The sequence below is a fragment of the Lemur catta genome, chromosome 11 (assembly GCF_020740605.2).
Source record: "Lemur catta isolate mLemCat1 chromosome 11, mLemCat1.pri, whole genome shotgun sequence".
Taxonomy (NCBI): domain Eukaryota; kingdom Metazoa; phylum Chordata; class Mammalia; order Primates; family Lemuridae; genus Lemur; species Lemur catta.
The window spans coordinates 20287122-20299228 of NC_059138.1; the positions used below are offsets into that span (position 1 = coordinate 20287122).

General features: G+C 44.8%; 2 protein-coding genes across 10 annotated transcripts in view; both read right to left on the bottom strand.

Annotated features, from left to right (window-relative positions):
* Window positions 1-4306, bottom strand: part of STRIP2 (striatin interacting protein 2) — a 44227-nt gene extending 39921 nt beyond the window's left edge. For 2 of the 3 annotated variants that reach the window (XM_045565513.1, XM_045565512.1), the window contains exon 1: window positions 4097-4254. In XM_045565513.1, the coding sequence (XP_045421469.1) occupies window positions 4097-4231 (135 nt within the window). In that variant the 5' untranslated portion in view covers window positions 4232-4254. Of the gene's footprint in view, window positions 1-4096 lie in introns of all 3 variants that reach the window. The other variant, XM_045565511.1, reaches the window with a different exon arrangement.
* Window positions 4307-8408: 4102 nt separating this feature from the next.
* AHCYL2 (adenosylhomocysteinase like 2) overlaps window positions 8409-12107 on the bottom strand; it is a 163650-nt gene continuing 159951 nt past the window's right edge. For all 7 annotated transcript variants that reach the window (XM_045565515.1, XM_045565514.1, XM_045565520.1 and 4 more), the window contains exons 16-17: window positions 11808-11928; window positions 8409-11414 (exon numbers count right to left, since the gene is read on the bottom strand). In XM_045565515.1, the coding sequence (XP_045421471.1) occupies window positions 11408-11414; window positions 11808-11928 (128 nt within the window). In that variant the 3' untranslated portion in view covers window positions 8409-11407. The remainder of the gene's footprint in view (window positions 11415-11807; window positions 11929-12107) is intronic.

Here is a 12107-nt window from a genome sequence, read left to right on the forward strand (position 1 = left end):
TATATTAATAAAGAACCCTGTCAACCATATCAGAATTTATGCTAATGAGGTGACTCATGGTGGGAAAGACCAAGGTCTTGATTTGAGGGCTTAACTGTCAGTAGCACTCCCACCTCCAGGGAGGGGAAGAGAACTAGAGATTGAGTTTAGTCTAATGGCCAGTGGTTTAATCATGCCTAAGTAATGAAATCCCATATGAAAACTCAGAAACAACTAAACTCAGGCAGCTTTTGAGTTGGTGAACAAACATGTACTAGGAGGGTGGTGCCCCAGAAGGGTATGGAAGCTCTGCACCACCTCAGCCCCATACTTTGTCCTATGCATCTCTTCCATTTGGCTATTCCTGAGTTGTATCCTTTATAATAAAATTGCAATCATAAGTACATGCTTTCCTGAGTTCTATGAGTCATTCTAGTAAATTATGGAACCTGAAGAGAGGGTCATGATAACCCCTTAATTTGTAGTTGGCCAGGTGGAAGTATGTTTGGCCGGGACTCCACCTGTGGCTGAGGTCTATCAAAAGTGGGGACAGCCTTGTAAGACTGAGCTCTTAACTTGTGGGGTCTGTGTTCACTCTGGGTAGTTAGTGTCAGAATTAAATTGAATTGTAAGACATCCAAAGAGTTGTTGGAAAATGACATGCTCAGTTTTCTCATCTATAAAATGAGGATAATAATAGGACTTACTTCACTGGGTCATTGTAAGGACTGAATGAGTTAATACAGGAAAGGCACTTAGCACACCACCTAGCACTTGGCAGCACTATGTGGGTGGTTACCCTACTTACAATTTTAATATTATATTATAAAGATATTCTTCTCATATTATGACTATCACTTTAAATGGTTGAATAAGTGGACAGTTATTTATTGGTTTACTTAACCAGCTCCCAATTGTTGAACATTTAAGTTGTTTTTAATTTTTCTTTATTATATGCTTGAAGCTATAATACACTTATAAATTTTTTATATTTAGGATCTTTCCTAAGGATAGATTTTTATAAAGGGAATTAATGAATCAAATCTTATGAGTATTTTTATGGCTCTTTGTATGGCTTATGATGAGTTGTTTCCCCAAAACATTATATCAATTTATACTGCCAGCAAGGCAAATCATGTTTAAATAAATCCACTATAGCAAAAATTTTCAAACTTTTTGATTACAGGGACCAGCAGGGAAAAAAGAACGTGGAGGGTGGGGAATGACATAAGGTTGTTGATGTTTTATTTAGATAAGTAGGGACTTTAAAAAGCCTTTTTTGGGGGGGGCAAAAAAAAGCCTTTTTGAAAATATATATATTTCAAAAAAGAAAGAACAGTTATACCCAAAAAATGAAGAACAGCTCTCAGAATAAAGAAAAATCATTAAAAACAGTGTTTTTCAAACTTTTTAGAAAAATTATACATTTTATATCATGTCCCAACACACACACACCCACAAACTGGAAAAAAATTTAACAAAATATTTACCCTTACTATATGTGATGCATGACAGTTTCTATTATTTCTTTAAAAAACACTGGTCCCGATTCACAAGTTGCCCCCTACAGTTTGAAAAACACTTTTTTAAATTGTATACATCCTTTAATTTAATATATTGAACTAAATTTTAGAAAAATTCACTTCAATGACCTGAATTTTCCACATTTTACCACAGACCAGTTAAAACTTTGTCAAGGACCTTGAAAATCAATAACCAAGAGATCTGGCTAAAAGAGGCCTGAGGTGAATCCTTTTGTTAGGTTAAAGATCTTTTTATTAAGCAAACAATTATTCTCTAGCTTCCTTTTTAGGTTGAGATGTTCATAGCTAAGCCATTGGGAGTAGGTAGGTCAACAGTGCCCCCATAAATGCAGTGATGTACGAGGAGGCTCTCTTGACTTGTGCCAACAGTAATTCTCTTTCTTCTTGGAATTCTCTAGAAGCCCTAGAGAGGAAAAAACCCACCTCCTCCAAGGACTGTCTTCCATAGGAAAGTAAAAAGAGGGAGGGAAGGAAAAGCAGATCTGGCACTTGAGTCTGTGGTGATAGGGGAGGTACTGACAGGTAAAAGCAGTTTCCTCCTGCAGTAGAATCAGGAGGAAAGCTAATCTTTCCAAGCCAGCTTTTTGGCAGGCAACGAGCCCAGATAGAGAGGATCACTGCAGTTGTTCATTCCCAGGCATGAAGAGTGCAGCTGCAGACAATCAGCAGGTAAACTGTGGCGCAGGTGGAAAGATTCCAGTCTCTGGACACTGAGCTCACTGGCAAAAGTACTGTGCTATCAGAGCCTTTTTGTGAAGGAAGACTTCATAGGTGGAGGACAGACTGCAACTTCAGAAGGAAGACAGAGGCAGAGACTGCTTTATTTCCCCCATAGAACATTTCATTCTGAAATTATTTATTTACTCAGAATTTGTCTGTCTCCCCAACCCTACTGGAGTGATAGCTCCACAAGGGCAAAGACCTTATCTTGTTCACAGATATAACCCTAGCACCTAAAACAGTGCTTGGCATATAGAAAGGCTGCAATAAATAATTGTTGAATTAATGAACGACTCATTCCCCAAAAAATGTTTGAGCAAGAACAATGTCTCTGCGGGGGAAGAAGGCACAGGGTGCCCTAGAAGACCAGATTAGTATTGAGGTAGGGAGGGAGACCACGTGGTGGCTATGATCTAGCAAAGCAGAAGGGCTGAGCTCTGCCTCTGCAAGGTGGTGACTTTGGGCCAGTCTTTTCATCTCCTCCACTTCTATTTTTTTAAAAAAATAGATGGATTCCTACTCTGCCTATATCAAAATGCAAAGCATACAAGAGATCACTTTGGAGGCTGAAATGCTATTCAAATGGTAAACTGATCTGGGATGCCAAAGACTTGGCTTCTAGTACCAGCACTGTCACTTGATGATGATGATGATGATGATGACAGTAATACAGTACTAAGAGGTACTAGGTACTGACCAATTACATGCACTGTGCCTGCATTGTGCTAAACATATATTCCATTATCTCATTTTGACTTTATCACAACCTTCTGAGGTAGGCAGTGTCAACCCCATTTTACAGATGAAGAAACTGTAGCTCAGAGAGGTTCAGTAATTTGCCAGAAGTCACACAGATAGTAAATGGAAGGGCTGGGATTCAAAATCTGGGCTGACTGACTCCAAAGCTTAGTGCTCTTGGCCACTCATTATGCCTGATGTCTGATCCCGGGCAAGTCACTTCTTCTCTTTTAGGTCTGTAAAATGAAAGGGCTATTCCAGAGTATCTCTTACAGATCCTTCCACATCTGACATTTTGCGGTCTATTCTGATTCCCGCTCAGATCCAGCCAATGGAAACTGCCTGGATGAGGGTGTGGGGAAATGATAATAATTCAGTCCTTTCGTCTTCTTCGTTAGGATTTCTTTTTTCAGAAGAGGACGAAGAGGTCGAAACATGCATACCCTTATCTGTGTGCGTACCCCTGGGACAGTTCCCTCCAAATAGCCACTTCTGTCTTGCCCCAGCTTGAATCCTGTCTCATTTAACCCTTCGTCGGGGTTGGGGGGGGCTGATATCCGCGGAAGGCGCTCCCTAAACGGCCTAACACTTACAGGAGGACGGGGAGGGAAGCGGAAGGGCACAAGTCTGGGCCAATCTGGACCAGCCCAGGGCCCGGGGCAGGCAGTCCGGGAGCGAGAGCGCGGCTGCCCGGCTCGCCGACCCTTGTCTCCCGCGGCTGAGCTTCGGCCTCCCGGCCCTCGGGCCAGCCACTTAACCTCCCCGCGCCTGCTCCCTCAGTAAAGTGGGATCTGAATTCCTGCTTCAGGGGGCTGCAGCGATTAAGTGAGATAAATATTTGGAACGTATCCGGTACGCTCCATAGCGCGCTCCATCTTCGCGCCCCCGGGGAAAGGCCAGAGGACTAGAAAGCCCCCGACCCGCGACAGGTGACGTGCGGAGAACAGTCGGGGCTGCAGAGCCCAAAGTCCAGTCGCGGCGGACCCTGCAGGCGCCCGCTCCGGGGAGCGGCCTGGGGCGCGCCTGGGTCTCGGAGCCGAGGCCGAATCACCTCAGCCGCCGCTTCCCGCCCGCGGGTGTCTCCGGCCCCAACCGAAATTTCCCGGAGTCCTCACCTCCGACTCCCGCCGCTGGCTTCGGAACGCTTCCCGGCCCTTGGCAGCCGCCTGCTTCCCTTTGCTGCCGCCGTTGCCGTTGCCGTTGCCGTTGGCGGGCGGGACCCCGGCCCCGGGCACTGCCGGGTCTTCCATGAAGCCGGCAGCGGCTCCCCTCAGGGCTCAGCCGGCTCTGCCTGGGGCAACCCCGCCGCCGCGCGCCCGGAGCCCGGGCCCGCCCCCCGTGCTGCTATTGGCTCCGACCGATCGCCGCAGCCCCGCCTCGCGACGCGATTGGCTGCTCGACCGGCCGGAGCGGGACTCGAAGAGGTGGGGGCTTGTTCAAGGGATTTAAAAAAAACCTTTCTTTTTAGTCCTGCAGCATTGCTGGTACCCCGAAACTCCTGGACTGCCTCCCGGCTGCACCTGCCGAATGCTGGGCCTTGAGCTCAAGCAGGTTATCTCTGCCTCTCGCTCGGTCTCTCAGCACTCACCCCTGCCCCAATAGCGACCTTTTCCAGGAGCTCTAGTCTCCGCCTCCGGCTCCTGCGGTCTCGGTTTCCCCATTGCCACGGACCCGGACCCCCAAATCCCGGCTCCTGCACACGTCCCACACCCCACTTAGACGCAGGGGAGGGATGGCACCGCCAGCTGACCAGTAAACCGTAGGAAGCGAGGGACTCATCCTCTCCGGAAGCCCAGATTTCTGAAGGGAACGCATCTCGCCCGGAGTGAGGGCTTGGCTGGGAGACGGGGTTGTGGGGTGGGATGAGGGCGTTTTTACTTCACTGAAATTGCTGATCCCCCCCGACGGCTGCTTCTGGTCATCTGCCCTTCTCTGCTGTAGTAGGCACCTTCCTCGTGGGGTGAGCTGGGGAGTAAATGTTGAATGAGGATCAAGTCCTCACCCTGACTCGCTCCCCGGTCCTTTCCTTCCTTCCTCCCTCTTTTCTGAGATACTTCCTAAGGGCTCAGTGTTACCCGGGGCTTAAGAGGCTGTTTGGTCTTCCCTCTCTTGAATTTACCTAAAAAGCAGCTTGCAGTAAATATTTAAATAGTCTGACTTGTTAATAGAAGCCCCAAACAAGTAAGCTGAGGGGAATGGGTAATACCAAATCGTTACCCATAGCCTGGTTGCTTTAGAACGGGTATTCGGGGGATTGTTGAACTGTGCTTTGTGCCAGGGATTGCACTAGGCACTTTCCTGGTATCATACCTCTGACAGGTTATTTTCACTAATCCAATATTACTGATGAGGAACCAGGACTCACAGATTAATCCTTACAATTTCTAAGGTATCATATTCTGTCTCAGTGCCTTGCATATGCTGTTCTCTGGAGGAATCTTTCTTCTGTTCTCTTGGTTGACTTTTTCTTTGTTAAAGATTCTAGTTAGTTATCACCTCCTTCTGCTCCAGAAAGCCTCCCTTTTGACCCTCCTCAACCCATTGAGGCTATGTTCGTGTCAACCCAACTCTGCTTGGATCCAAAATCTTAACATTTTACGTTATACATCCAAAGCAATTACTCTCCCTTCTCATAACTTAGGGACAACTCTGTCCCTTTCTTACCACATCTCCCTCTCACTCTTCCCTCTGCTAGTTAGTAGGTGACAGAACAAGGCAGGCTTGAGAACACTCCTTGGAGCTTTGTGGGTTCCCTTCTCTCCCTGGGCCCCAACATCTCTTACTGTAACCACCCATCTTCCCTTTCCTCTCCCATTCCCACTCTTAATGCAACTTGGATATAGGCTCCTTGAGAGGGAGACCAAGTTTCACTCATTTTTGTATGTCTTATTTATGTATAACACAGGGTTTCACAATCTCTGTACTATTGTCATTTGTGGCTGAAAAATTACTTATGGGGGGGAGGGGGCTGTCCTGTGTATTGTAGGATGTTTAGCAGAATTCCTTGGTCTCTGCCCACTAGATCCCAGTAGTACCCTCCCCCTAGTTGTGACAACCAAAAATGTCTCCAGATACTGTAAAATGTCCCCTGGGGGGCAAAATCTCCAGTTCAGATTCACTGGTTTACAGATTGAATTGATATGAATTTCCAAGAAGGTCCCTGGCTCAAGGCCTAACTTATTTGATTTTGGAATTTTTTTCAGGGTATAATTTGTTAAACTCTCAAAAATTTACACCCTGCTTTAAAATTCACAACCCACGCCTAGCTCATCCCTGCTTCTGTGTGGTAAACCTGCCACAGCACAGCCCACTGGGGTTTCTTAATGAAAAGAATTCATTATTCTACCTTTCTTCTTCCCAATACTTCCTCTAAGCAGTCCGATCCCTAGGATTGACAAGCCCAGAACTTCATATTCTTTTGTAAGCCTGGTTAATCAGCAGGATCCCAACAGTGGTGGCAGACAAGAGTGGCCAGTGTCGAGGCTTTGATCCTTTCCCTGCCTATCCCTAGGGCAAAGGGCAGAGACTGATCCTCAATTAGGAGTAAGACGGAGGACAGCTCTCAAGTCCCTCTGGCCTCCATCTAAAGCCAATTGCTGAGCCTAGAGCTCCATCTGGCTTTACTTTCAGAGAAGAAATTTGAAAAATTGGTGCTCTGGAGACCACAAAATCATGAGAGACTTAATAAATGTTCTTTTCCACACTCCAGTGGAATGGAAGAGTGTAAAGATCAGACATCTGCTCATTATGGGCCCAGATATTCAGAACTTGTCTTGAGGAGGAAGATATCTGGAAACAACTGGAAGAAGTAACAAGAAACTGCAGATTTACTGAAAACTTTGAAACTATAGGCCATGACATTGGCACAGGCTCAATTTCTTTTAGCTTATTTGTCAGCAAAGGAGTGACAGTCATCAATACCACTGACCACAGAGGCATCCATAAGGCACTCATACCTGGGAGCTAGTCAAGGCTGGTCTATAAGTCTTTCCACCCTGCAGAGATGGCTCCAGTCCTGTTATTTCTAAAGTTATTAAAAAACCTACACTACCAATTTCTCTTGTCACAGAACTCAGGTTTTCTCCAAAACTCAGGCAGAAGGCTGCAGGTATAAATACGTATAAGGATCAAACATACCATACATTCTACTTTAACCCATGGAGGTCAGATATTTGATTAAATAGATAGCATCTGGCACTGAGAAAGCTTAAAAATAAGATGCAGGAAGTGTTAAAGTACCTGCTTTTTGAGGCTATCAGGCAGCTAGGATAATATAGTAGAAAAAGAATAGAACACCCTCTTCTCCCCATAAAGGGCATGTGTGGGTGTAGTGATTCAATGGAGGCTGTAGGGCCCAAATGAGACAAAGAATTGATGTTTATGCAGTCAGCAGTGTGTGCCAGGCCCTGTAAGCAGCATTTTTTATACATCAGGTCATTAAATCCTTACCCTTACCCAGAAGACAAGCATTATCCACTTCACAGGCAAGGAAATTGAGGCTCTGAGTGGTTATATAATTTGGCCAAGTTATACAACTTGTAAATGGCAGAGCTGGGATTCAAACCCAAGTTAGCCTGATTCAAAGTCCAAGCTCTTTCCACAATACTGTGAGGTGGAGTGACGTGCACAGCAGTGGGCAGCCTGGGCTTACCCATGAACCTGAAACTAAGACTCAGGCACCTGAGGCTCCATCCTTCACAAAAGAGGAGTCAAGCCCTACTGTAGGGAATAAACTCACAGGCTTCATTGCTAGCTGCTGCATTCTCCCTCTCTTAACTGAAATGGCATCAGCATTACCAACTGCCCAAACTATACTAGCCCTGTGACCCATAGTCTAAATAGAAGTCAAAATGGTAGATTTCTGCTAAAGAAAGAAAATATCCTGCAACAGGATGCAGAACTAGTTTAGGTTGTCCACTAAAGAAGGTGGCTATCAGAAAGCTACCCAAAGATGGCTACCTTACTGGTAGCTGAGAAAGAACAGGCAGCTGGATTCATCCTCTGATTGCTGATTTAGTCAGGCAACATGATTCAGAGACAAACCTCTGCCTAATTCATTTCTTTCTTCCTTTTGGCCAAATACATTCAGGTCCTAGGTGTCAGATACCTTTGGTCCCAAACTGTGGGGATGCTGACTTCCTGGGCTCTCCAGCTAAGGGCAGCACACAGAGGCCTCAGGGGATCTAGAACCATGCTTTAGCTTCTCTGCCTTAAGCCTCCAGTTCTCAGCTCCCCAGGGTGGGTCTAAGAAGGCAGGTTCCTTACACACACAGGCAAGGTGTATGGGCAGTCAAATATGCCTACTATTAACTGCTTCTGCTTTCCACATCCTTGCCCCATAGCAGGCTCTCTAGGTTGTTGCCCGGAGATCTCTCTCATCTCCGAATTCCTGTTTCACAGAAGCAAGGAAACCTCTTAAGACAAGCATCCATTTTAAGAATATTTTATTTGTCTTTTGAGATTACATAGTCATTATTGCTGATCTAATACAATCACTTAGACATAAAGATTTCCAAGAGCTTCTTAGAAATGATGATCCTTAGAGGTTGTATTCCTTTCAGTAAGATGACAGAACTAGATGATTACTGATATATATATGTATATATAGTTTAGAACTTATCCACATATAATTTGCTGGTGTTTCCTATTTTCCTTCCGTAATTTTCCTTTATAAAAAAGCTTAATGCAATAATTTTGCATTTTAATTCCTTTTTTTCTTTTAAACCATGACACAGTTAATTTTGAGAAAACCACAGGAGCAGCAATTTCATATCTGTTTAGAGAAAAGCCAAGCAGCAAAAAAGCTTTGCAGGAGTGTGTGGCCGTGGGAGCCGTGCTCATATGGGAAGGTACGATGGGGAGGCAGGGGGGCAAAGGGAAGGTAGACTAGATACAATTTTTTTTTAATGAGAAAAAACTATTTCCATTAAGAAGGCAAAAAAGACCTTGAAAACTTGCACAAATTCATTGTAGAGAAAATGGTATGTATCCTCACAGGCAAGGGCCACATATGAAGAGATAATTAGCCTTCTTTCCCATGCTTCCAGATAGCTAGGATGCATCTAAGGTGAGAGGCTGGAGGAAAGAAGACACATTTGCTCTGATTCCAAAGGTAGAGGGAATAATGACCAGATTTCCAACACTAAGATAGAACCCAAATATTTGGGAAACCCGGCTTCCTTCTTCTTAATGCTTGATGACACAGGGTTCCCAGAGAGTGAGGAAGAGAGGTCACCTGAAATGCAGGGGCAAATACCTCACCATGGGCAGCAGCACTGGCAACCTAACTTAGAAGCCCAGTGTGGCTCCTTTTTTATTTGGAATGGGTCTCTTCACTATGGCAAGGCAGAGTGTACTCTATAAATACCAGCACACAATAAGCTCCATAGAGAGCAAGGCTTTGCTGAGAATCAGCAGGTTATGATTTTTGGTCTAGGAACATAATAGGCTAGAGTCCATATATCTGCCAAATGGAATCTGCTCTGGATATAAGATGAGGTACAAGGATCTGAATCTTTTACTAAAAGGATCCAATCAATACAAAAATCAGAACTGGGTAAGCAAAGGGAAGAACTGAGTGGCTCAGTGGGATTTTCAACATTTATAATCTTCCTTATAAAAAAGAATATAGCCATGTATGTAGCACTTCTCCATACTTGCTGAGACATATGGCCTCTGAAGAACTGGACTGAGTAGGCTGAGCCTGTATATTATTTACTGAGGCAAACAGCCATTTACCCAAGTTCCACCTCCCTACCTCCAATACTAAGGTCACTTCCAGATGAGCTCTGAGGGCATATGTGAAGACCAGGAGAAGTTGGAGAGAGTAACGGTGGGAGAAGAGAATCAGGATGGGAAAGTTATAGTGATCACGGATGATATGGTGTTTCCTTGAGTCACCTTGGTCTTGAGACTTTGAGGCAGACCAGCATAGGAAAAAATGGGAAACAAACACAGTGTTAAATAGGATCAGTAGGGGGAAGAGGGACTTATTTTATTCAATATTCCTAGGGTCACTCCAGACTTTAACTCTTAGAACTAATCTGCTCCCAATGGAACCCCTGAGACCAGTATGTCAGTATCCAAAAGAAACTCAGTTCTTGGGTGGGACATAAAATTTCATGCAGCTCACATTACTAATTTTTTGTAATGTTGGAGTTACTCAAGAAACTATTCTATATTCTCTAAAATACAGAAAATGGAAGAGGTCAAATCATAAAAGATAAGCCAGCAAAGAAAGACCACAGATCAGATTGCAGATCTCAGTTTCATCAATGGAAATAGCCAAAGGGATGAATTTCTGATGAGGTTCAAACTAGTCAAACTAGCTTTGATCATCTGGATACAGTTTACAGTGTCATCTCTGTATCCCTCGTCCAGTCAAGCTGCAAATGCCTTCCTGGGGAACAAATAAATATACTGTTTCTTTAGGGTGTCATGCCGTGGGCCTGAAAGACCTGTCCCATTAAAAAAAAAAAAAAAGCCTTAAACCCCTAAATCCCTGGGAAAGGATGCCTTTCCCTACTCACTTTTGGAAGTAGTTTTAGGCAACAGCAGGAACTTTCAGGAAGCACTGTTTTACCACAAGCCCTCCTTTCTGAGACAGCACCAATCTGGAGGGGGATTCTTAGGAAACCAGTTAAATGACAAGGAAGTAAAACTATGGGTACCAGTAGATATGGTCCCCACTTCCTGAGCAGAGGTTAGCTGGGTTAGAAAGACGACAAAGTGTCTGACAAACACCGGAGCTGTGGAGGAAATAATGGAGGCACATCCCTCTTGGAACCAGAAAGCATTAAAATGGACATAAATATTCAAGAAGAAAGGAATGCTGGGTAAGGAAGGAGACCCCCCCCCCCAATAGGCACAGCACAGCTGAGTTCCCGGTGTAGCTTGCCAAAGCTATAAATAACACTCCTTCCTTACTAGCCTTTGTATAAAGAAGGCAGTGATAGTGATGGTCAAGACTGTGTTAATGCAGAGGCTTCCAAAAGGCCTCACCTGGGGAAGGGCCGAAGCTGAGAAAGGCAGCTACTGATAATTTATTCCAAAAAACCCCAAGGAACAAGGAGTCTGGAATCCCTGGACTAACTCCTGAGCCTGAACAAGAGAAAAATGGCCACTGCTGAGGATTCAGAGTCCACAGGGAATGATGCGAATGATGCACTGGGAGCGGTTACCCCATGTCTTTCCTTCCTCAGCCTGTCCTCTGTGACTCTGATGGCCCTCAGGGCAGTAACCACACTCTGGGCCAAAGCTACAGGCACAGGATTCTAGATTTTAATAAATAAATAACCTAACAAATAAGGTGAGCACGGCGGGCAGCTCTGATTGGAGAAGCAGCTTGCTGAATTCTTTCTTGTATAGTAGTGGAGAAAAGGCTTGGAGTTCTATTCCTTAAAACTTCTGGCTTGAGTTACAGGAACTTAATACCTGGAGGGAAAAAGAAAGATGAGACGGTGATGTTATCAGCTAGTGGGGATGCTAGGACATGAAGGTGGCTAAAGGTGAAACAGGTAGGCAGGAACTTTTCCAGAGTCTATGATAAGGGCAGATAATTGTGTCCCCTTTTCACATCAGTGAAAAATGCCAGTATTTGTTTATAAAGAGATAAAAACCATAGCAAGATGAAATGGAGAAAGGCAAATTCAGGAAGTGGAACACTACTCAAGGCCTTGAAAAGTCCTTTGGGGGTGGCAGTGAGAGGGGGTGTGATTATTTTTCTGAGTTCTTGTAAATGTATGTGGTCGGGATACAAAGACCAATTCTAGGGCAGGAAGCTCTTCACTACCCAGGTGTCCCTGATTTGGAGGATGCCCAAGGCACCTGTAGTAATTAGGCTTGAAGGGCCCATTTTTGTTGAGTCCCAGATACTTGGCCTGTTCATCTGTCAGCTCTGTCAGGTGGGCATCAAAGGTGGGCAGGTGTAGGCTCGCCACATACTCATCTGGAATACAACACAGAAGCCCTGGTATAAGCATTCATGCCTCCTATCTGGTTCCCAAGCTAGGCCTTAAAAAGTTGGAAGTAACTGTCTAATACCTGGAGCTGAATGAAAAATGCTCTACTTTTGCTCACTGGTCCTCAATTCTAGGGAATGGTTGCCATTAGCTTCAAGCCCAGTGC